At 39.0% G+C, this 26,045-nt stretch overlaps 1 protein-coding gene across 1 annotated transcript in view; it reads right to left on the bottom strand.

Annotated features, from left to right (window-relative positions):
* Positions 1–8,569: 8,569 nt before the first annotated feature.
* Positions 8,570–26,045, bottom strand: part of LOC135714692 (muscle M-line assembly protein unc-89-like) — a 44,001-nt gene continuing 26,525 nt past the window's right edge. Inside the window, exons 5-8 of the mRNA XM_065238078.1 lie at positions 21,332–22,093; positions 11,764–12,474; positions 10,311–10,483; positions 8,570–8,973 (exon numbers count right to left, since the gene is read on the bottom strand). Coding sequence (XP_065094150.1) covers positions 8,887–8,973; positions 10,311–10,483; positions 11,764–12,474; positions 21,332–22,093 — 1,733 coding nt within the window. The 3' untranslated portion in view covers positions 8,570–8,886. The remainder of the gene's footprint in view (positions 8,974–10,310; positions 10,484–11,763; positions 12,475–21,331; positions 22,094–26,045) is intronic.

Genomic DNA, 26,045 nt, shown 5'->3' with positions numbered 1-26,045 from the left:
TATTATTTGCGTTTCTATTGCTCTAAAACTTCAAACTTTGATAACTAAACGGTAATGTACAGGACAGAATTGAATTACAAACAAACATACTAATTATACCTCAATTTCTAGCAGTGAAGTTGTTACTCTAGTGAAATTGAGGTTAGGGAATCAGAGGTGCAGGAAAAAAGGAGGAAACACGAATTGTAAGCTTGTTTCTTTACTTTAATAACCTTAAAGCTAATGCAAATATATTTCCAGCTTCAAGCTGTTCACAAACTGGACACGCTCTGAAGATCGAGTTCCTTCGGCTGCATCCGAAACCGAAAATTCTCACTAACATTCTTAAAGAATTCGTAGCATCCGGATCTCAACATGGCAACGTCCTGCAAACTTTGTGATCGACCGGATGATTGGGATGTTGGCATGGTGGCCTGTGACGTATGCGGGGAATGGTTTCACTTCCGATGCGCGGGCGTCACAGAAAATGTGAAAAACGTCTCATGGAGTTGCGGTGATTGCAGCTTCCGCTCTGCAGCATCAGCGTCAAGCGTCTGTTCTCGGATTTCCAAGGAAAGTTCCGTTTTTACGCTGGAGCTTCAAATGCTCGAAGATGAGCTCAAGGAAAAGCAAAAGGCTTTGGAGCAGGAGAAAGCTCTAGAGGAGAAGTACTTGTGCAAGCAGAATGCACTTCAGGAGGAATACCGGAGGAACCGGCAAGCTTTTCTCTTAAGGCAAGGTACGGTAGGAGGAAGTGATCGTGGAAGTATGTTCGAGTCAGAAAGTCAGCAAAACGTAAAAGGTAAAGTGGAATGGTGGATGAAAACGATGTCAAAACCCGAGGATGCTGGACGAAAATCAACCGGATATGCGGATCCTCGTGGGGCATATCCAAAAGCTCCCCTTCCAACCCTAATAAAAAATAACCATAAACGAACGATAACCCAAATCATTGAACTATTCCACAAATGGTTTGGATGATAGCCAGAACACGTCGTTAAGCAAATTAACCATAAAATTTTTATTAGGGAAGGGCATCAAGCGTGGCTGAACGCTTTTCCAAGAACGACCTCGAACAGGTATCGGGTAATCGTCAACGTATCCGCTTAAACCCAATGGCTGCGTATTATCCAAGATGCGATCGGTTCAACAACATTCCTCCGGAGAATCTAGTGGACCTAGATAGAGCCATATCATCGTTAGCATTGCAAGAAGATGACGATTTAACCCGAAGAATCCCTCAGCATCAGCGGGAACAACGTTTCGGTAAAGCCGATCCGGTATTACCGATTGCTAAAATGGGACCCAGCAATGTACGGTTTGATCCTATACCTGTCAAATATCGTGAACAAAGGCAGCCAGCTGGGCTACCAGGTAACGTACGGTTCATGAACGAAGTTCCTTACGGGCTGGGGCAGCCAAGTCTGAGCAATGCTCAAATGGCTGCAAGGCAGGTTTTACCAAGAAAACTTCCAACATTCAGCGGCAAACCGGAGGAGTGGCCGCTTTTTCTGAGAAGCTACAACACAACTACGGAAGCGTGCGGTTACTCGTTGAGCGAAAACCTCGTCCGACTGCAGGAATGTTTAAAAGGTTCTGCACTCGAACTTGTGCGCAGCAGACTGATCCTGCCGCAGATTGTCGAAACCCTACGAAGAATGTATGGTCGCCCAGAGCAATTGCTCTACTCGTTATTGGAGAAAGTCAGGAAGGCGGATCCTCTCAAGCCGGATCGTTTGGAGAGCTTCGTACATTTTGGGATTCTCGTCGAACAACTGTGTGACCACCTGGAGGCGACCAACCTAAGGCATCATCTGGTAAACCCTCTGCTTCTACAGGAGCTTGTGGAAAAAGTACCAGCCAGTACCAAAATGGAGTGGGTTCGCTACAAGCGATATTTTCCCAACCCAACACTTCGAACATTTTCGGATTTTATGTCCAAAAAGGCTGCTGACGCAAGTGAAGCGACCGGTTATTCGCAACCGAAGGATTACTTCCATACCAAACCAGAGAAAAAGCCAAAAGAGAGAGCATTCTTGCATTCTCACGATTCATCGGAAAACTCGTGGAATGATGCCGCAGCGTCGGAAACGGCTCGAAAGCCCATACCGGTGGAGAAGCCCTGCCACGTACGCCAGAAGCTGGATCATCGCGTTCGGAACTGTCCGAAGTTCAAAGCCATGACGTGGGAAGAGAGGACCAAGGAAGTGGATAAGTTGAAGCTCTGCAGTACTTGTTTGAATTGGCATGGACAATCTCGGTGCAGGTTCAAGATCCAATGCAACGTAAGCCAATGCCAAGAGCGGCATCATCCTCTAATGCATCCAGCTGCTAGCGTCTCGGCCGATGACACAGAAGATGCTTCCAACCACTACACGCACAGTGGGGAACAGCAGGGGACGAGGGTTCATCGTTAAGCCTGGTTGAAGCGGATTTAGCTGATCATCTTGGCGTGAAGGGTGTCAAGCAAATGTTACGTTCGATTTGGACAGCAAACATCAGCAGAACGGAAAGAAACTCAAAGCGAGTGAATTTGCGAATTTCCGCCAAAGGGTCCAGCGAGAAGTGGCCACTCAGGAACGCTCATACCGTAATAGAAATAAAATTACCTGTTCAATCCATTCGGTACTCGGAGCTAGCACAGAAGTTCGATCACTTGAAAGATCTTCCACTAGCTGATGGCTTGTCCGACATGCCTAGGATTCTAATTGGTTTGGATAACATCCATCTATTCGCCCCGATTGAATCTCGGATCGGAAATCTCGGAGAACCAATCGCTGTAAGATCAAAACTAGGATGGGCGGTGTATGGGCCAAATAGTAACGAAAAACGCCACGAAGCATTTGTTGGACACCATGAAGGAGAATGCATTCCCAATCAAGAGCTACACAATTTACTCCGGGATCATTTCTCGGTAGAAGACATCGGAATTACAGCAAGCACCGTTCTAGAATCCGATGACGACCAACGAGCCAAAGCCATCCTGGAAAGCACCACCGTTCGCAAGGGTGATCGTTTTGAAACCGGGCTCCTTTGGAAATCGGATAATCATCATTTTCCCAACAGTTTTCCAATGGCTCTAAAACGACTCAAGCAGTTGGAAAAGCGGCTGTCTAACAACGTGAAGCTTGCTGATGCCTATCACCACTAAATAAGTGAATACTTAAGAAAGGGCTACGCACACAAGGCTTCTCCGAAGGAGTTAACGCAAGTGGATCCCGGACAAATATGGTACCTTCCAGTAAGCATCTCACGAATCTCAAAAAAACCTGGGAAAGTGAGACTTGTTTGGGACGCTTCTGCCAAAGTTTCCGGAATATCCCTAAACTCTCTTCTCCTCAAGGGACCGGATCTGTTGGCATCGTTGGTAGCTGTCATCAGTCAATTCCGAGAGCGTCAGATTGGATTCGGAGGAGACATAATGGAAATGTATCACCAAATGCTCGTCAGACTCGTGGATAGGCTGGCGCAATGCTTTCTGTATCGGAAAACTCCCGAAGAGGCACCGGAGGTATACGTCATGGACAAGTGCACTTTCGGATCTGCATGCTCACCCTGTACTGCTCAATTTGTAAAAAACCGCAATGCAGAAGAATACGCTGAACTTTATCCGGACGCGGCAGCTGCAATCATTCACAAACACTATGTGGATGATTATTTTGACAGCACCAACACGGCCCAGGAGGCAGTGAAGCGGGCACTGGACGTCAAAATGATTCATTCAGCAATGGGATTCCACATTCGCAACTGGATGTCAAACTCAGCGGAATTTTTGACACAACTTGGTGAAGCAAAACCAGAACAAACAGTTTATTTCAGTCACGATAAACATGCAGCTACAGAACGTGTTCTTGGAATTGTCTGGCGTCCCGAAGAAGACGTATTCACTTTTCCGATGACGTTTAAAGACGAACTAAAACCGTACACAGGAGGCGATGTTCGGCCGACGAAACGAACTGCGTTGAAGTGCTTAATGTCTTTGTTCGACCCACTCGGATTGGTTGCTCCCTTCATCGTTCACGGAAAAATACTGCTGCAAGAAATTTGGCGTACAGGAAGTCAGTGGGACGATGAAATAAGCGACGAATGCTTCCAGCTATGGACTCGCTGGATCCAATTGTTCCCGAAAATTGCCGGTCTTCGTATCCCGCGGCCGTATTTCGGTGGCATGCTGCTAGCAGATAATGAAACGATGGAAATGCATGCGGAATGCGGCATAGAAACCGAAGCTTTTGATCAGTATAGTATTCCGGGATATATTGTTGCTGCTTGTTTATCACATTCTAGACACACTGGCGGTGTTGCTATTTATGTCAAAGAATAAGTTCAATTCAACCTTCGTACCAACGAAGTTATTGATGGCAGCTGGTTCTTGGGCACTACAGTTGTACGTGGCATGAAGATGGGTAATTATGGTATTTTGTATCATTCTCCAAGTTCTAGTGACCAGCGTTTTGTTGAAGTTTTAGAGAACTGGCTCGAGACATTCCTTGATTCTAGTAAATTAAATATATTGGCTGGTGATTTTAATATTAATTGGCGTGATAACCATAATTCGAATCATTTGAAGCGTTTAGCTGAGTTTTTTTAAATTTAAAGCAAACGGTAAATGAATATACGCTTATTTCCAGGCACAGTAGAACTTTAATTGACCACGTTTATTCCAATTTTGATTCCATTTGTTCAGTTACGGATACTGATTTGACAATAACCGATCATGAGACTTTACTGATTAATGTCTTAGACCATGTTAACGATAACGATAATTTTGTAAAATTGAAGTGCTGGAGGAAATATTCAAAGCAAGCTGTTTCGAATCTTGTTGAGAGGAGCGTGGATTTTCCATTCGCGGCCGGTAACTTAGATGAATCTACAGCTGTTCTTAATAACGCTTTGAAAACGTGTACCAATCAACTAGTTGAGCAAAACTTTGTTTCTTTGAAAAACTCGAACAACTGGTACAATTTGGATCTTTTGAGTCTTAAACGGAAAAGGGACAAATGGTACAAAAAGTTTTGTAGATCTAATAATGACAATCATTGGACTAGGTACACAATCGCGCGTAATGAGTATTCACAATCGATAAAGAAAACTCGTTGCGAATATGTTCAAAGGAATATTGATCAGCATCAAAACAACAGCAAAGAGTTATGGAAAATTTTCAAAATCTTTATTAAAACCTAGTAATTGCAATCCGCGGTCCATAACTTTTAATGGCACATTAGAACAGTCAGAACAAGTAATTGCAGCTAAGTTTAATGATTATTTTGTAGACAGTGTTTCATTGATTAATCAATCTATTGAATTGGTCAATGAACCTGACGAAATAAAACAGCCAGTTAGTTTTAACTAGTGACTGGCTAAAATAGTGTAATTACAGGACATAATAGATTCTTCAGGACCTTCTGGTCTTAGAGTTACGTCTATGATATACTAGGGGCACGCAATAACCTTTAGCTCCAACGCAGGCAACGGCTGTAATAAAATTAATTCAATAAACTACTGCTTTAATTACGTTAATTACATAATGTAGAGCATTAACTACTACTCCATTAATTATAGTTGAAATTATAGTTAATTACATTTTCAATACTTTTAATTACATTAATTATTAATAATTTTAATTACCGTTACTTCTACTTCAAAACGCATTAATTAAGTACTTTTGATTGCATTTTAACTTCAACGCACCGGTTCTTTGTATTGCGTGCTCCTCGATGCTATAACCATATGCCCTATAGGGCTAGGACAAGAGTTAGTGCTCAGATCCCAACCGCTAGAAGAAAATGGAGCATCACTTAACCTTTTGAGACTAGATGCTCCCAACGCCAAAAAGGTTCGATGTTTCTTAATCATCTTACTCCTTAAATGCTGCATAGGTGGCCTGGCCGTTTTGATATATTTCGCGCATCTATGATGTAACAAGTTCATGTATAAAAACGTAAGCAAATTTCAAACACTTCCCTGCCTCTAAATGCTTTTGTTATTATTGAACGTCCCCTGCACTATTGCTGCTTTAAAGGACATTCAATAATAACGTATGCATTTGGGTGGGGGTGGGAGGTTTAATTTGTAATCCTCGTCTGGGGTGGCAATTAATAACCCACCCTTTTAACACAAACCAAGTGACAGACAGAGCGGCTCGAAAACTTTGGTGACGAACCTGCTATGGCAATTTTTTCAGTGTACCACATGACAACACTAATCGATTAGTTGTTAATCGAGTAATTAAAAAATGGGACATCTCTGATTTTGGTGTGATTATTTTGATAAAAATGAGCGCAAAATTTCATCTCTTCCAAAGGGGCAGCAAAATCACAAAATTACCTTAAATACGGGGGGTTCTCATTGGATGAAAGGGACCGTGAAAGAAGACACTAAAATAGAAAGTTTTTCTTCCGACAGTTCATCTTCATCTTCATCTTTGCTCTAAGACTAGAAGGTCCCGAAATAATGTGCTCAACTTTTTGGCTCAGCTCTGGTATTCTCTTCGGTCCCAAGCTAATCGATTCACCCCTCGAAACATAGGAAAAACCAATAACCCCTCATTTTATCTGTCAAACTTTCATAGCGAATCAAAACAAACATTGCGTAGTACTAGAATTTCGACTAGAATGGGATACGTTAACCGTTTGCTTGGGACCAATAGGCTAGTCAAGTAGTGAGCCAATTTAAAATCGTTAGTTTCGTATTGATTGTTGCTACTACTGGATTGAACTAACATTTTCACCAAATGTACTAGAATGTTTTTGTTCTATCTTTTTCACTCTACTCTGTCGTGACCTGACCGAGGTTTCAAGCCTCGGCCATTTGTGCGTTTCTTTGATAATCAAATAAGCCCTACACGCTGACTTAAGTTAAGTCAAGTCGTTTGTATTATAAGACTACACGCTGAATCAAGTTTACTCAAGGTATAGTTATCGCTATTCACTATTATTATTATTCTGTACCAACTCTATCTACCACATACTCAAAACTGAAATGCCTAAAAAAATGACAACATGATACACTCTTTGCACACTGTCACAGATCATTGCACACAAAATCAACTTTGTTCAAATCAAAACAAAAAAAAACTAGCCCATCGGGTGGCTGATGGCACAAGCTTCTAAGAAAATTATGTTACAGCTAACCGGATTATTTTAATTGATTTTTTTCACCAGTTAGTCGTCTGTCACTTCGTTTGTGCTTTTAACGTGTTTGCCATGAGCATGTGCCTTGTCTGTTATGATTTGTTTTTGTGTTGGTCACACGCTCGGCACGCATGTAGCGTAAAAATATCGTTTTAAACTGTCTCGTGTCTAGAATAAAATTAGGTCCCGTTTCTCCTTTCGCTGCAAAAGAAGGCGAAAGACATCAGCAGCATAAAATTCGAGCGCGGTTCCAGGACAACGATGGCGGTTTTTTGTATTGTTTGTGATTGTTGAGAAACGAGAAGTTTCGACCACGGTTGGAGTACGACGCGTTTTATTTGCAGCGTCCGCTTTAGTGAAAACAAGAAGTTTGAGTGCCGTTTTTCGTGGCGTGTGTCTGCTGGAGGGATAATTACCAGCATCGTTGCGTGGAAGTGACGTAGTTTCCCCGAAAAGTGCCGTGGTTCGTGAGATGCATAAGTGAAGAGTGTCGGATCGCCCCCATTGGGGAAGCTAAGTGAAAAGGAGTTTTTCGCTTCCCCGGCTAATCCCCAAGGATCCCCGAACACCGTCGTCCTCGCTGCGGTGGCTCAGCCTGTAGAGCCAGCTTCGCCACCGCAGTTAAAGCCAAGGAGGGACGAAGCAAACCGAACCGAAGGAGCGTTCGCCTGGATAGTGCACTGCGGTGACTACTGGGACCATCTACGGCGAGTAGTTGGTCCGGTGATTCGCCACCACCGTCGCCGGGGGGTTCCAAAAAAGGAGCCTTGCTCATCTCCCCGCTAAAAGTAAAGGACCGCTGCTAGGCAGCTTAAAGTGAAGTAGAAGGCGCTCGGTACCAGGAGACCATGTCTGGAGCCAACGTGAACAAGCAGCAACCGCCATCGCTATCGTCGAAGGGCCCCACCGAGTGACACCGAAGACAACGAGGAGGAAAAGGGAAAGGTCAGAGTAGAATAGACGTTGTAAATTTCACATGTCTCTCTTTTTCTTATCAATCCATCCAAATCCGAACGTCTCTGGGGGAAGTACTCTGCTCGTAGCCGCAACTTACAAATTTGCTTATGTATTCATACATGGGAGGGATCATCAAGATGTGGCTTATTCAATTCAACAAGCTAGGGTTGGCTGTTCATGTAGCATAGAACGGATGACGAAAAGCGACATGCGAAGAGCTTTCAGCTGAAACCCCGGACGAGATCTTAAACTTAGAGGCTGATTCCGCTCTTGGTGGGTTATTGTAGTTGTGGAAGACATTTGTTAGGTCACTTTGACTGGAAGCGAATGGCTTAGGGAAAGTAGAATAGAATTTATTGTAGCTTATTAAATATCTGGTTAAATATTATTGCTTAACAAAATCAGTTTGTTATTAGGAAAGGTTAAAACACAGTTTTGTAATTGTATGATTTATTAGATGATTGATTTTACGTGATACATTTTACTGTTTGTCTGTGCTTATACATATGGTATACCTACAATGTAGGAATCAAATGGTGCCAACTTTGCCTTGAAATATTATCCGAAAAAATAGGTTATATGCTTCTAAACCCTTTCCACGGTACGCCATGGCAACTATAAAGTTTTGAGTGTTGGGAAATCTAGAACATGATGTTCTCGGAATTTTCTCATAAATAATAATCAGTTTAGTATACAGGTTTAATGCGCTACCCAAATAGTGTTTTGTCAATATTTCCACCATGTGCCTTATATTTACATCCATTTTTGGTAATTTCATATGCCTCATATTTTATATTGCAGGTACATACGGGGTGCTTCATACTCTGCTTTTGCCAGTCTTTTTCACCTCTGGGACACTTTCTTCAATATCCGTGTCTTTTTTGTATCCTTTGGGATGTTTTACCTAATGGAAGACAATTTAAACATTCAAAATTTAGATGTAGTAGACCTATTAACAACACACACACACAGTCATGATTCGGTTTTGAGCAAAGTTCGGTTTGACAGCTCTCGGCGGTGTTGAAACTACTGTATCAGTGCGTCCAACATTGATGAAGACACATGCACAACACATGCATCAGAAATGACTGAAAACTGATGTAATCTTGTTTTTTTTTTTTTTAATAAGCAATTTGGCTAGTCAATCATCGTCCTTTGTTCATTCGTTTTCATTGCCTGATTAAAAAAAATCATTTCATTTCTGATTTCATTAATGAATCTCTCTCGCATCATACTTCTCTACCATTTACGTTGTATGTATTTAATCGCATCGCACATAAATGTGAAATGTTGTTCACATTTTATTGAAGTTTGTAGCCTATTATGTTTTTGGTGAAGATTATATTCGCTTTACTGTTTGTAAACCGAGGAATACTGAATTTTCATATGCTCGACTTAGTCACTATATTGTGTTAGTTTTCGTGTGCGGCGAGCTAATAGTTTCAACTAGAGCTTAAAATTATTGACAGCCTAGGCTGAGTGTGAAAGCACTGCACTATTCAATCCATTGCTCTGTGCAGACCGTTTGTACCAAACGGTAAAGGACGAAGCAATGAAAGAGCGAACAAAAACATTCAGTCACTCACGAGCAGGCGACGCACACCGCTTGCATTCACTCACACATCATGTAATTGAGTCATTTTTCCATAGAAAATGCACGCTCAGTCATTCAAAACAAATATTGGGTACCATCATGGCAGAATAAACGTGTTGACTGTGCTACTGACTGAGTGCTCGGCTGTCAGTGACTCGTTTACCTCTGAATCATTCAGACTCTCACGAGGCAGTGAATGATGAGGCAGATGGCAGTTCATATTCATATCAAAATGACTCAATGAACCTGACTGTTTTGCGCACTGGTTTCGACAAATTGACGTTTGAATCTTTATTTACAAAATCAGATACGGCTATTTGAAAATTCATCCTTAAATTAACACGCATTTATTGTCCAATACACTTGATATTCTTTACTCTATGGGTTATTTAAAATACTTCCACATCTTTTTCGGTCTTCCCCTTGTGCCAGAGAATTTCCCATGGATGAGTGTACCGATGGATTATAGTGCTCACTACATTTTCTGCAGCACTTTTTTGTCACTTTTTCTCGAGTGAGTGAACTCAAATTCATCGGTGCACTCATCTATAGCTACGTTCAGCCACCAATTCTAAGAGTGGACGTAATTTGTGTATCATCCCTATATGTTTACTAATTCAAGAAAGGAATAAAAACGTAAATATTACCATAACTTTGGTGAAGCATCTGTCAATTCCGTATCGATTTCTTGCAACTATGAAAAACGCTCCTTCATCGGTAAGCAATGCTTCTTTAATAGAAAATCGAATGAAATCGTTATGAACCTCCTTAACCGTTCGTGCAGCATTTGTAATATCTTTTGTACCCTTCATCCATTGAACTGAAAAAATAAATAAAAATTTACGTTATTTATCACAGAACGATCATCCGAATATTTTCTGAACAGCTTAGGGAGTGGGACGGGGTAGCAAAAAGTTTACGCTAGTCCACAAGGGGGGGGGGGGAATGGGTGGTATTTGTCACATTTGTCTACGTAGCTTAAATTTGTCTTCCATAATATAGGCTATCTCCAAAGATTTCTAATAAGCTACACCCAACCGGGAAATGTAGTATTCTTAATACGAAGTATTTATCGTGGAGGTGCGTATTATCCCGCTAGAGCATTTTACTCCATTACCCCATCTTCAGAATACGGCCCAAGTAACAATTTTGGTTTTATGAGGGTTCTCTACTATACATCATGATTTACACTCAAAATAATCTACACGTTGAAGCTACGTGAAAAATCACGTAAGCTCTCACTTTTTCCTCTCCTCTCAGTATTATGTGGCTCACGTAGAATGTATGTGATGTTCCTTGAATTTCACAGTGAGTTTCTTTTTAACACACCAACATAATTAATGAAATGTACGTGATTTTAACATAACACTGAGTACATGTGCGTTTCACGTAAAGCTTATGTGATTTCCACATAAAAAAAGAGTGGTACGTAGGCACACTCAGAGCGCTGCAAATCATGGCGGCATCACAATATCCTTTGTTCGGTATTTTTGAAAGATAGTGGCAATATGTAAGTATAAAATTATGGATTATATTTTTCTCTTTGACAAACACAAACTGACTGTTTCATCGTGCTCAACAGAATGATTTCAAACTGTCCAGCAGTTTCTTTCGCTAAGGAAAAAAGTACTTCGGCCCATGATTGTCCAGATTGTTTGTGCTTCGTAACGAGAATTTAAAAAAAAATCTGATGTGGCGAATTTAGCATATATGAATAAATTTAAGGAATATTACTATATACTACTACTTTAAATACGATAAAGATTGTATCTAAAGAGTAAGGAAATTTACGAATATTGATACTAGAATCCTCCAATGAATGTTACCGACCAAATCACGTAACTTCTATGTGATAATCCTATGACGGTTAAGCTTCGTGAAATGAGTGACCCTACATGAAAAGCACGTAGCTCTTATGTGAAAAGTACGATGGAAAAAATCTACGTATGTTTTCACGTAGCATTGACGTGAAAATAATTCTGAGTGTAGACTTGTAGAATGCTATATAACCTCCATAAAGCTTGCAATTTTACTTGGGGGTCTCCCTACTGATGAAGATGTTCATAACTCTACTTACTTAAGCCAAAGTGAAATACTTACTTTTGGGTTTTGGGTCACCGATAATTTTGAATGCCATCGATATTTCTTGTCCTTGTCGAATCTTGATCTCCGGCTGTGGTCTTGCCAGGAAAATCGGAGGTTTGGCTCCCTTGATTGCGTTTGGATTTATAACGTCAACATTAGATGATGATTCAGCTTTACCGAATGCATTCGTTGCTCTGCAAGTGTATTTTCCGGAAGCGTCCATCGTCGCGGCCGTTATACATAATGCAAAAACGCCAGTACCATCGCTATAAAACCGTACCTTTGGTGGTCTTCCCTTGACCTCATATTTGTCCTTGAACCATTGTACCTCACAATTGCCCTGAACTTCCACAACTAAACAAATGTTACCACCGGATGGAATAGAATAATCTGCTAAAGATTGATAGAAATGCGGTAGATTAGGATTTCGGTGGTAAACGCTGTGGGTTCGCTCGAGCATAATTTTTTCTTTGCCAACAAACTGTACATTATGGCTGATGGCATCACTGCATCCTCCGCTTTCTGCTTCACAAGTGTAGGTGCCAGAATCCTCTTCACCTGGTTTTGTTATTATTAGCTTACAGGTACCGTCAGCATGGTCATACTGTTCGTATTTATCACCAGGAATAACGTACTCCCCATCTTTAATCCAGGCAATATTCGGTCTGGGAGAGCCTCTCACACGACACTCCAGAATAATTTCATCCGAATGTAGCGAATATGTTTCTGTAAATAATGGAACAAATACTTACGAATTCTACGAAAGTTTAACATATAACATGGCAATTATTAAAGGAAAGCTACAGGTATAACGCATTAGTAAATCTAAGCTCATGAATACCCACGCACAATCCATTCGGTGTTGATATGTTGTGGACAATTTTATACTTAAAAATAGATAACCGGTTAATTTTTCGCATCGTATAAAATTCGAATGAATTGTATGCAGGCCTCAAGGTTATTAGTTCGAAGACCGCTGAATAAAAATGGTTCAATTTCATAACGACCTTAACAAACTGCAAAAAAGTTTAAATGAACACAACAATTGTCCAAGATACTACATATCATGCTAATGACTTTAAGTGTTCAGTCTGGGCAACCTCAGGTAGACGACGGTGTCAATTGTCTTCGTCTTCTTAAGGTGATACTCTAATACCCCGTTCACATTACAGCGTATATCACGTGACATACGCTGTCTTGCAATGAGCACTCATACATCTAGTTTTCACTGGAAATCCTTTGTATGAGTGTTCATTGCAAGACAGCCTATATTACGTGATATAGGCTGTAATGTGAACGGGTATAAGGAAGCCTTAGCGCGAAACTTTAAAGGCATAAATGTCAGCTTCCACAAAAAATACAAATTTGAAATCGCTACTCCTTGTTTGCTGTGCTACTACAAACAGAGAATAGCAATTTCAAATTTGTATGTTTTGTGGAAGCTGACATTTGAAGCTTTGAAATTTCACGCTAAGGCTTCCTTAGAGTATCACCTTAAATGCTTTTGCAAATTGTTATTGAATTTTTGTGCGTTTTTAATGTTAAGACTTTATTCCATTTGGTAAATTTTCACTTAATTTTGACAGATGGAAAATTTTGAAATAACACTGCAATTCCACCGATCCCACCAGGCTTATTTATGACAGACAAGGAATAAATTTTGACAATCACCTTCTAGAAAATCGGCAGATCAACAACAGAGATCTTCGAAAAAAAAAATCACCAAATGGATCACAGCCTAGGATGTATCCACTGGAATGTTTGAGGAATCAATAAGTTGGCCATCTTGTTAATTGAGACTAAACTATAGACATACTAACGGGAAATACTATTGATAAACAAATATTTACATAACATATTTAATTTAATGGAACAATACTCTCTTTGCACTTCTATTTCTTTCTCATCTCGTTGAACAATTATTTTAATAAAAGCATTAGTTAGTATAGATTAGTATTTAGGTATTAACAACAGTTAATCAAAATTACGTAAAAAATATTTAGTGTTGTTATTGAAAAGTAGTGGCAGTGTCTACTTTTAAAGCACAACACCATTTTTTTAATTTTTGATAGTGATTGGAAGAGTTTTGCGACTAGTATGCTTTATGGTTTTCGATTTTGACTTTCTCAGTCTAGGAGGAATCCAAACGGTCCGACGTTTCGGCTGTGTTTGTTTGGCCTTTTGCACCACTAACATAATATAACACAAACCTATACCTAACGGTAAGCGTGTGTTTAGCAGCTTGAATGTTAAATTTTTCTTCTTTCCTTTATTTAACGTCGGTCTCTGTCCCGCAATCTAGTGCCAATCACCGACGGACATCGACTGCCATCCATTGACGGCAATCGAATGTGCAGGAAGGCAGCCTCCACACCTGCGTAGGATATCTCACCCATCCAAACACACATGAGCCGGGACCAAAGGCTTGATCTTGAAATAAATGAGACATGGGCATCGTCATTGACAAATAATATTGATAGTACCTGTCTTATCATTCTCATTGAGCAATGGCACTACTATGAAATATAGATTATCATCTTGTTTTCATAAAGGTGTCTCAAAAAACACACAAATCTCCCTCCAGCATGTGTTTTTTGTGTGAATCATTTGTTATATACTGCCCACAATCGCAAGTCAGTCCCATATGTAAAAAACTGGAAATGAGAAAACGGCGTTCAAATATTTTTCAAGTTTTCTGATTTTACGCTTATTTTGGAGGAATAAATTTAAAAATAAACGTACAATGTGATAGAATGCATCTATGTTCACCCAAAAATATTGGAAAAATATCGTGAAATTTTTATTTTATGGCTAAAATCTGAGTGGGACTGACTTGCGATTACATTTAACGTCAATGAGAAAAATAACCGCAAGTCAGTCACAATTCCATGACGATGCTGCATTAGTTTAGCACAGTATTGAACAGTAGAAAGATACGATGGTCCCATAGAACGCTATTGAATGTTTCTGCATTTGTTCCACTGGTTCCAGAGCAATGGCCAGAACATATTCCGGTGAGTATGGGTCTTCTTCAGACCAGAGCTTTTTATAAACGTGCCAAACCCACCATGCGATAAATCAATTCACATGAGAATTCAATAATAAGATCAATAAGAGTCATGATGTATCCCCGGAGAAGTAGTAAATCCTTTTTAAATAAAAATTCATCAAGCGATACATCGAATCACATGAGAATTCAAAGCCATATCCATTGGCGGTCAAACTGAGTATCGTAAAAACCAGTGTTGGGAAAATATCAAAAAATCAAATCTCACCAACGCCCAAGATCACGCTTGATTTTCGTAGACAAAAATCAACAAACAAACTACTGCGGTTGATTTTGCAAGCTGTGATATCGCAGCTCGGAATATCAAGCTAACAAAACTCACCAACTTCAAATCTCAACAAACTGTGGTGAGATTGAGTTTAATGATTTTTGCTTTCTCTTTCTAAAATAAACGATGTGCAATGGAATCATTTTTGTGTCAAGTCAACTCTCAGCTTGATTTTTGCACGTTGTGAATAGTCTCGCAATATCAAAGGAGCTTGTAAAATCAATATCAAGCATGATATTTTGTTCCAATATCACGTGTGATATTTCGAGCGCATGAGAGAGGAACAGTGTCAATTGATTTCTGATTTTGCCAACATTGGTAAAAACTATATCCAGACATCCGGACATGTTCCAGATACCCTAGGGGAAGTGGACAAAATCTGTCTTGACACAAATCTCATGATGCGATGTGTTGTCTAACATTTCTAACATACGAAAGTTTGAGAGCTTGCGACAGGTGTGTTATAGGGATTGAATGAAGGGTTTAACGGCTCTTTCAGTCTTTTTACTGCAGCAAAAACGTTGTTTTGCTTCAACTCTTGAGAGTTGAAGCAATACAACGTTTTTGCTGCAGTAAAAAGACTGAAAGAGTCGTTCAACCCTTCAATCAATTTCTAACATATTTTTTTCTAATGGTGCTGACTTGCGGTTACTTTTTGCTGTGGGACAATTTGACTTGGTATTGTTTTTCAGTTTTCTTGAACAAACCACCTTTTTTTCAATAGCACATCTCAAAAAACATAGAAAGATTAACTGAATAATGGTGCTAACTCAAAATTGAGAAAAAACATGCAGATGGAACTGACTTGCGATTACCGGCATGCTATAATAGTAGGACTGAATTTGCTCAGCCATCTTACTCAGCTCGATGTATGATCATAAATATACAAACATTAAAAGAGCGTCGTAAATTTGCTATGATTTCATTTGTTAGTGATATCGTATCACTCGCATTGATTCAATAGAACTATTGTCATCCTTAAATTTACATACACCATCAGGCATTTACAAAGTAGACATATATTTGCTACAAACCGCCATCATACGAATTATGCCAAATTTGAACCCTTGAACCAAATTATGAACACATACAATAAGCATTGCGATAACATTGACTTTACAATAAGAAAAACCAAATTAAAGCAATATTTTAATTCCTTGCGGAACTTCAGCTAGTGGTAGTTTTTAAAATTGTTTTCAAAGCATATTATAATTTATACAACAAAGACAAAATTGTAAAAAATAGTTTAATTCGCGAGAAATCGGCAAATGACTTGTTTGTTTACATAAGCAATTACGCCCTAATCTAGAAGTTCTCCGGATATAAGGACTGTACCGAAAATAAGTTTTAAACGGATTTATCTTTCCAAACCCATAAAAATATTTTGGAAAAAAATAGATTCTTCATTTTTGTTACTTTATTATGGAGGTTTTTTGATTGTTTATGTCATGTTCTTCTTAAGAAGTTAACTGCCTAGAATTGCACATCAGTCCCTTATGGATTTATTTTCGAGATAACAACGCTATCTACTATCAATTGGCATCTACTTTCATATTATGTTATAAAAGTACGAACTTTGATCGTGAAAATTTGAAAACAACATCTACTCAATATGTCCCATCAAGCAAAGTTATCGCATATCAGTCCCATTCTGACATTCCATCGTTCATAAGTCAAGTTAAAGTTCTGTTTTTTGAATTACCATATTTTTTTTCTGATATTACAAACATTCAAACTTCATTGCAACTGATTATAACTCGAAAAAAGTATCAATAAACTTGCTATGATTTATCAAATATTTACATAAAATTCGCTTCGTAACTTCGACTGCCATTTTCGCAATGGCTACTTTTTCCACATGGGACTAATAATGCGATTCTAGGCAGTTAACTTTACAAAAACAAATACAAAATAATGTAGGTACTTCTTAGATTTTGCTCCTCTTATAAATTTAGGATACCCAACACAAAATATTTTTTTTAAGCTCTTGCATGATCTTAGACAAGGTTGTAAAGAAAACGCATTTTTTTCAATTGTTTTGGCGGGGATGACCCCGGCGTAGTGGTTAAGATCCATACCTGTAACGCCAAAGTCACGAGTTCAACTCTCACCACGGACAAGTCACGAATGACCCAAGAGCGTTAAAGTGACTATAAATTTAAAAAAATGGTTTGGCATAATTTTTCATCAACTATCTACGTCATTCTAGTTGAAAATGGAAACAAAATAGGAAATTTAGATTTTCACCGAGCACGACCCAATTTAACTTGTTCGCAACTACTAACTATTAAATGCCGATTACTGATGCTGAACGACAGTCGTACACACTTAATCTAGCTCGGTAAAATCTCCAACAGCCGATTACCTCGGCATTTACTTTTCCTGATATCTCTTTTTTTTTTTTCCTTTGGTTTGTTTTTTCCGTCGATCTTGTTTTCCGTGCTGAGCACCAATGCTACTGACGTGCCAGGAAGGCAGCTCCCATACCTGGACCCTACCTATCGAACCATCAACTCATGAACCGGGGACCAACGGCTTTACTTCCCATCCGAAGGAAGGCGTGATCAGAGATGTTATGCCTCAGAACATCCCGGCGGCGCTGACTGGTATTGAACCCAGGCCTGCTGGGGTGAGAGGTAATCACGCTTACCACTACACCACTGGCGCCGTTTCCTGATATATCTGCAAAATATCTGTTTGTTAGCTGATATCTCAGCAAAATGTTATTTGTTAGCTGAGGCTCAGCAATTGTTTTACTGAATCTCAGCAAAATAAATTGCAGAATCGCTCTGCTGTTGGAATCTCGGCGAAAAAAATTAAGTGTGTAAAGAGCATCTTAAGAAGGATATTGAGACTTTTAAAACATTGAAAAATAGTCAAAAATATACTGGAACGATGCGTTCCAAAAACACGAAAATACACTGCCTGGAATCAAGCATGGGAAAATTTATTCACTCGTGCGAGTAGAGTAGAAACAAAATAGTCATCATCATCTACAAACAGATTGCCGAGCGAGTGTAAATTGTTTTTTCTTCTCCCTTTTTATGGCACAGACCTGTTGGTCCATATTTGGTGTTAATTATTCCAACCACGTGACTCTGTAGGTAGACTCGGAACTGACAGCTTTAGAAGAAATGAAGGATAGTTTTACCTACGTAGATTACTTTGACTATATGTTTAGTATTACTTCTGCGTGAAGTCAACAATTTACATAGTTGAAGATGCTAATTTCAAATAACAGACTAGAGTGGTAATTTTTATACGATAGATGAGGAGATGAAAGTATAGAATTCATAGTTCCGTTTAGAGTACGGCAGTGTGAAAATTGCATATAGAAGTAGAAAGCGAGCTACACTGAAACAAAATTCAAGGAAAAAATACTATATTGCTGGTTTAAATTAAATACCTTCATCAATAGATTTGTGCAGAAAACAATTTCATTTCATTTTACTATTATTTCTAACAAAATTACTATGCATTTTGACCAAGCATAGTAGTTTTGCCAGAATCATAGTAAATTTGTTAACATTCATAGTCAACTATACTGAATTCATAGTAGATTTGACGGTAATAAGCGTGATTAAAGGGTGATACGGTCAAAATTTGGTCAATATCAACTTGACGTATTTCTTTCAATTTTGCATTTAAAAAACCTGAACACCCCTCATTTTGAAGGTGTGTGTGTGTAGAATGTTGCTCCTATTTTGATTTTGGAATTCACTCTTCAGTTGTCAAAATGCCGTCCAAGCAAGAAGAGCAGCGTATCAAAATTTTGCTCGCGCATCGCGAAAATCCGAGCTACTCGCACGCAAAGTTGGCAAAATCGCTAAAAGTTGCCAAATCAACCGTTACAAATGTAATTAAAGTGTTTGGGAAACGTTTGTCGACAGCCAGGAAGTCTGGATCGGGAGGGAATCGAAAACCGGAAGCCGCTGAGACGACAAAGAGAGTTGCCGGTAGTTTCAAGCGAAACCCTAACCTCTCTCTCCGAGATGCCGCAAATAAGCTGGGTGTATCGTCTACAACCGTGCATCGAGCCAAAAAACGAGCCGGACTATCGACTTACAAGAAGGTAGTGACTCCAAATCGCGATGATAAACAAAATACGACGGCCAAAGCGCGATCCCGGAGGCTGACGAAGTTTGACTGCGTGGTAATGGACGACGAAACCTACGTCAAAGCCGACTACAAGCAGCTTCCTGGACAGGAGTTTTATACGGCAAAAGGAAGGGGAAAGGTAGCAGATGTTTTCAAGCACATGAAACTGTCAAAGTTCGCAAAGAAATATCTGGTTTGGCAAGCCATCTGTACCTGTGGCTTGAAAAGCAGCATTTTCATAGCTTCCGGGACTGTCAACCAAGACATTTACGTGAAAGAGTGTTTGAATAAACGTCTGCTGCCTTTCCTGAAGAAACACGGTTGTTCCGTACTGTTTTGGCCGGATTTGGCATCTTGCCATTACGGTAAAAAGGCCATGGAGTGGTACGCCGCCAACAACGTGCAGGTGGTTCCCAAGGACAAGAACCCTCCCAACACGCCAGAGCTCCGCCCAATTGAGAAATACTGGGCTATTGTCAAGCGGAACCTAAAGAAGACCAAACAAACTGCTAAGGGCGAGCAGCAGTTCAAGGCAAACTGGCTTTCTGCGGCGAAGAAGGTGGACAAGGTGGCTGTACAAAATCTGATGGCAGGGGTCAAGCGTAAGGCCCGGCAATTCGGATTTGGAAAAGCGGAAGCCTAACTGAATATTTTTCCTGAATTTTATACTAATTGAACTTGAAAAAGAAATTTAATTTGATTTTTTAAATAAACGATTTCACCGATTTACACGCGTTTTCCCTTGACCAAATTTTGACCGTATCACCCTTTATATTGAAAATAAGTGTTTTCTGCAAAATAGTATTTCTAACTATGGTCATTGTTTCAGTGTAGACAACTTTTAGGAAGGTGCAAATCAGTTTTATCATCTCTCTTTACCAAACTCCCCCTTTGGAGAGGGATAGTGAAGGGTGTCCCCCCTCCACCCAGTGCTATAAATAGCTTGAATTAGTAACTTACACATTGAAGATGGATAAGCTAATCCCAAGCGCCATCTATGTGAAAGTTATTTTATTATCAATTCAAAACATATACAAGGTTGTAGATACAGTAATGACCCGATTTTGCCAACTCCCAATTTGATATTATTTTCTAATATTCTACGAAACCCAGTGGTCTTATTGTACCAAAGTATATCATAACCCTTATGTGCTCGACACATGTTTTGCTTTTTTCTTCACCGGGTTATTCAAATGGGAGTTGGGCACACACTAATATTTTTTTTACCGAAATCTGTGAAATTTTACCGAAATCTCAACAGCTGAACGTTCGGTAAACAGTTTGGTGATTTTTCACAGATATTCGTTGAAAAATTACAGGAAAACTGTGAAAAATCACCGAACTGTTTACCGAACGTTCAGCTGTTGAGATTTCGGTAAAATTTCACAGATTTCGGTAAAATAATCTTAGTGTGTAGCTGAGTACCCCTTCGAGCACATAACGGTTAAACATCCATCTTGAAGATCTATGAGAAAGATATGGAATTACGATTATGTGAAATTATTGAATGTTAAATGTCTGATGCGTAGAGAGGCGGACAAAATTGGGTGATTACTGTACTCATTTCAGATAAAAAAAATGTTTTTTTCGTAAATTTATTCAAATGGGTAGTTTGCCATATTAATTGCAATGCAAGCGAGTGCACTGTTCTCAGAGACGAATAACAGAAGATACGCATTTCTGCATATGTTTTGCGATTGGGTGTATGTCATTGATAACATAATTCGTTCCTGTTTTAGTTTGATTCAAGGATGTAAAATAATCAATGTTTAGTTACATTCAACCAAGGATGAGCTGAAGCATTCTGATAAGCACTTATGCATGTATACACATCAGTTAACGCCTCATTTTCACATTTGATGCCTATATCATATAATGCAATGCTTTCATCATTGCTTGTTTTGTTAAATTTTTATCTGTTTCAAATTAGTGATTTGAAGCTATGTTTGAAATTAACGGTTATAGCGTTCTGAGTTTCTTTTGTGTCTATTTTCACGGTCCAAAACAATGAAACTGTTTATGGACCCCGTGAGACGTTTAACAAAACCAACTGAAAATCAAAAATGAAGATAGTTCATTTTCCTAAATGAATTATCCCTTTTCGTCTCCGTTTGCTCGGCAACGATGTGATGCATGGTTTACCACATTACCTAGAATTGTACTTGCAAAGATTGGAGGTACAAATTCGATGTAGGGGTTTTGATAAACGGTAACCACTGATTTCGATTCTATGGATCCTGCGTAATTTTTGGCTTCAATTTTGTAAACGCCGGCGTCGTCCAAATTGACATTTATCACTTCTAAGGTCGCCTTTCCATCACGTCGCTGCTTTTGCCGGTACTTTCGGCCTTGTACTATTGGCATATCATCCTTGAACCACATAAATTGTGGATATTTTCCATCTACATAGCAGGTGAACTTAAGGTTTGACCCTTCCGGAACCGTTTTGTCGAGAAGTCGCGTTACAAAGTGTAACTTATAGTTGTATCCATATTCCTTTTCATGTTGACTTCTTGCTTCAGACCATTTTATAAGATTCTCATCTTCTGGCGAGTATACACATTCTTTAGCACGCAAATGTCTACTTCTTATTGGTTTCTCAGTCTTTTTGTGTAGTTCATCTTCGAAGACTTTGATGACGTCTTCATCGCTGTTTTTAAAATTCAAATAGTGTACCATATCCGCTTTATCCAAACTATTTCTTGCACGACAAACGTATCTACCACTGTCCTCTTTCTGAGGCTGAAAAATAGTCAACTGCTGCCTTCCATCATCATATTTTTTGAAGAAGTATTTCGGTCCAGTATTTTTATGCATAAATGTGCCATGGATAATCCATATTGTTTCTGGTGCAGGATCACCGCGCACAGTACATTCCAAACAAAGTTCGTCTTTAATAGGGTTGTAGGTTTCTGTAAGTAAATAAATTCTTGTGAATTAAATTATTATTGTGGAAAAATTACAACAATATGTAGATGTTTCTAGAAAGAGCTAAGAAAGCAGTAAAGATTCTTTTTAGTATCAATAAGAGTGACAAACATTATTTATTGTATTTAATCGAGTTTGCAATATCTATCTTATTTTAACTATATTTGTATTGTTATAACTAGTTTTTGCTAGGTTCCATACCAACTATGCTGATTTATTTGTGGGTGTTTAGTATCGAGTCTAAACCAAACAACTGAATAGATTTAATAACGCTTCGCACTATTTAGGGGAAAAGGGCTCATAAAAAATGCGGAATCGCCAATAAAAGTGCGTTTTGACGTCGTCTTTGGTCTTCTGCGCACTTTTTCTTTATGAACCAAGATTACATAAGATTTCGTGTAAAAGCTCAATTTTATTAGCGTTTCCGCATTTACGTAGTGCTTGAATAAAAACAAAAAAAAAAACATTCGTTTACCATAAAAAAAAATATATAATTGAAATAAAATTCCTATAAGGGGAAATGGCTCTAATGTTGGCCTATGGATCTAAGATTGGGCCCATTGCCTAAAATCTGCTATTTATCAGAGTTGGTTGGAAATGCTAACATGAAGCTTTAGTGTGATAATTTATTAGCTAGAGAATGATCTTTTTTCATACTGCCGTACTCTAACGGAACTATTCACCTACCCTCTTCAAAAAGATCATTCTCTAGCTAATAAATTATCACACTAAAGCTTCATGTTAGCATTTCAAACCAACTCTGAAAATCGCTAACTTCGCGTATGAAGTAACATAAAAAAACACTTTGAATGCTATTTATCAATTTTATCTATATGAACGCGACATTGGGACGGTACTAATGGATATTTTTGGTCGCTATTGAAAATTTAGTCGATTGCTGAATTTATGTATGGGCCCACATTAGTGGCATTTGAGCCGACATTACATCCATTTGGTTGATAGTTTGGTGCCCAATAAATCTTATTGTGAACATATCTAAAAGGTGACATAGGGTAGAGCGCTACTTCGTCGTAATCGCCCATTTCCGTTCTATCGATCAGAAAAGATCAATAATATCAATGATTTCACCGTGCAAAAAACAATAATAGGTTTGTTCCGATGCGTTAGTTCATTAGCTACAACATAAATCCTGTTAGAGCGCATTATATGAATATTTACGCTCATTGTTCTCAAAACAAAAGAAGCGCTCCTAGCGAATCCCCTTTTTCTACGTTTATCCGTAGGACGAAGAAAATCTAATGGCGTTTCAATGCGTTAGGACGGAATTGAAACTCGTAGAACGAATTTAGAATCAAGAAGCAGTGTTAGATTTTAGACAATATCTCAACAATTTGTGACTCTTTATCAAACCCAACGGTACGTATGGAAAGGTGAATAAATTTGCAAGTCATCTTTGATAGAAATGTTCCATTTTTTGTTTAAACTCGTTCAGAAAAGAGAGGTAAAGCGCGGGTTGTGCTTAGTAGGACGGAAATTAGATCAAAAACCCTTATACAGTTTTTATTATATTAAAATTACATAATCTTGTGTACCCCATGAAGGACCACGTATGGCCTGGAGGGGTAATCAAGAAGCGTGGAGAACAACATGAAAAAATCCTAATTAATAGAATAACGGGTATCCATTAAAACATGAGAATGATTCCAATACTTTTCTAACAGAACCAAAACATTCGCAGATAAATATTACCTTAGGTGGATGACCCAAGTAACCAATAAGCCCATTAATCGTCCTTTTTGCTATATAACGCTGCTATACGACTGATATAAAGTTCGGAAACCCTATATTTACCTTATATCGCAAAAAGGGCAATTATCGGGTAGTTATCGGGCTTGGTGGTTACTTGGGGAATCCTTACACCCTCCAAAAAATTGTCACACACTTTATTTTACTTTAACATGTTCAGCCGTGTTCAGCATGCAATCGAAACAGGCAGAACTGCGCGCGTACATTGTATAATTCTTTCAAGCGAACGAAGATCGTGGAAAAAGTAAACGGTGGACCATTTTAAGAGGGGAAATGTTCAAGTATCCACCGTATACCGTATCCAGTAACCTGGAAGAGAGGTAGCGCCCGTCCAATGATTGTCGCGCTTATGTTAAATTCTCATTTGGTGACGGTCGAAGCGCGCCGCTCATATGCGCGATGCAACCCCGCTCATAAGGATTATACACAGGTGTGTAACTTTGATAGTATTTTATGGCAGCGGCTTAAGGAGCGAAACCTGGATAAAGAGCCGCCGTGTGTTAAATCAATGGGCGCAGTCGTACGGCTATAAACAGAAAACAGATGGTATAATCCCTTTTTGAGAAATTTATCTGCCACACACAATAAGATAATTAATAATAAGGCGCTCCGCTCGCTGTACAACATGTTCAACAACAAGAATTCGGTAAGTCAACGGGAAATGGCCAGAAAGTTCTGTTGTTCGAAGTCACACATCTGTAAAGAAAGGAGGGAATAGTGTTTAAAAAGAAAATCAGATCCCCAGAGTACACTGACGAGCAATTCCAAACCGTGAAATTCCAAGGCCGCTGGATGACCCGGAAGTACGGCGGAAATCCTAAATATGTGCCGAAAGACCGGAATGGTATACAAGTATAATTGGAAGGCCAAGGGCACCAAGCAACTCTCCAACAGGATCAAAAGCTTCATTCAGAAAATCTATGTGGCTGCCGTCCAACAGTCATGTGCCAATATCATGACTGAGCTGCGTTGCACGGCGGACCACGAATTGTGTGCCAATATTCACTAAGCTCAGTTTGAAGACTTAAGTTAACCATATGCAGAATTCAGTTTGAATTAGACTTCACCGATGTTTTTCCCGACCCATTCGTTTCACTGTCATTTTTAGTGGACACCCGTTACAGTAATTATTCCCGAACAGAGGAAAAAAAAAGATGTGTAGTGAAATTCTCGTGCATTTTCTAGATATTGATTTAAAATACAGTAGAATTAACCTATGACCTCGGTCCTATGCACATATTTTGAATTTCTTACTTAGTAAAACTTGGTTAAATTCAGGACCTTATAAAAATGCGAATACATATTCTATTACATTTGGTTCCTAAATTACAATCTGATATGAGTAAGCTTTTCTTCAGGTAATTCATTGAAGCGTCCAACAACTACCGTCATGATGACTGATATTCCCTATCTCTTCAAGATTTCTAGGGTACAAATCTTGGACGGTTGTAACATCACTCAACGATTAATTAGCCTTACAGATTCAATCTGATTTCAGTTTTACGACTGAGCAATCCTTTCATGAAAGGTTTGCGTCAAATGAAATATACACACCACAAAATACGTTTGATTTTGAGTTGCCGATAATAGAACAGCTGGTTAAGGATGCCGAAGAAAAAGAGACTGCCGCCAATAGTCACACTCACCTGAGAAGTTTTGAGCGTTGTAAAAACGTTTTCAACCCGTTCTGTCGATTGCAATGGATAGAATAGCATGCAGAAAATAAATGTAAACAAACAAACACGTCATATATGTGCGTAACGCTGAGAAATTTCTAATAGAAGTGCGGACGTTCCTTAGATTGTCGGGAATACGTAAAATTCCCCTAAGAAATTTTGAAAGAAAAATAAAAAAATACATAAATTCAGCAATGGACTAAATTTTCAATAGTGACCAAAAATATCCATTAGTACCGTCCCAATGACGCGTTCATCTAGATAAAATTTATAAATAACAGATTTTTAGCGATGGGCCCAATCTTAGATCCATAGGTCAATATTAGAGTAAACGAATGTTTTTTTTTATTATTTAGGCAAGTAACTGTATTGCTCCTGATTTTGTATAAAAATGAGCATTGACCGCTTTATGTGACTCTTTGAGTCAACTGATTTGGAATGCCATAACATGAATGAAAAATTACCTACTCAATGAGAAATACTACTTTAATAT

This window comes from Ochlerotatus camptorhynchus, unplaced genomic scaffold, assembly GCF_037179485.1.
Source record: "Ochlerotatus camptorhynchus isolate MF236.1 unplaced genomic scaffold, CSIRO-AGI_Acam_v1.1 ptg000696l, whole genome shotgun sequence".
NCBI classification, from domain to species: domain Eukaryota; kingdom Metazoa; phylum Arthropoda; class Insecta; order Diptera; family Culicidae; genus Ochlerotatus; species Ochlerotatus camptorhynchus.
The sequence above is the reverse complement of the archived record's forward strand: the minus strand, read 5'-3'. Positions and strand labels throughout refer to the sequence as shown.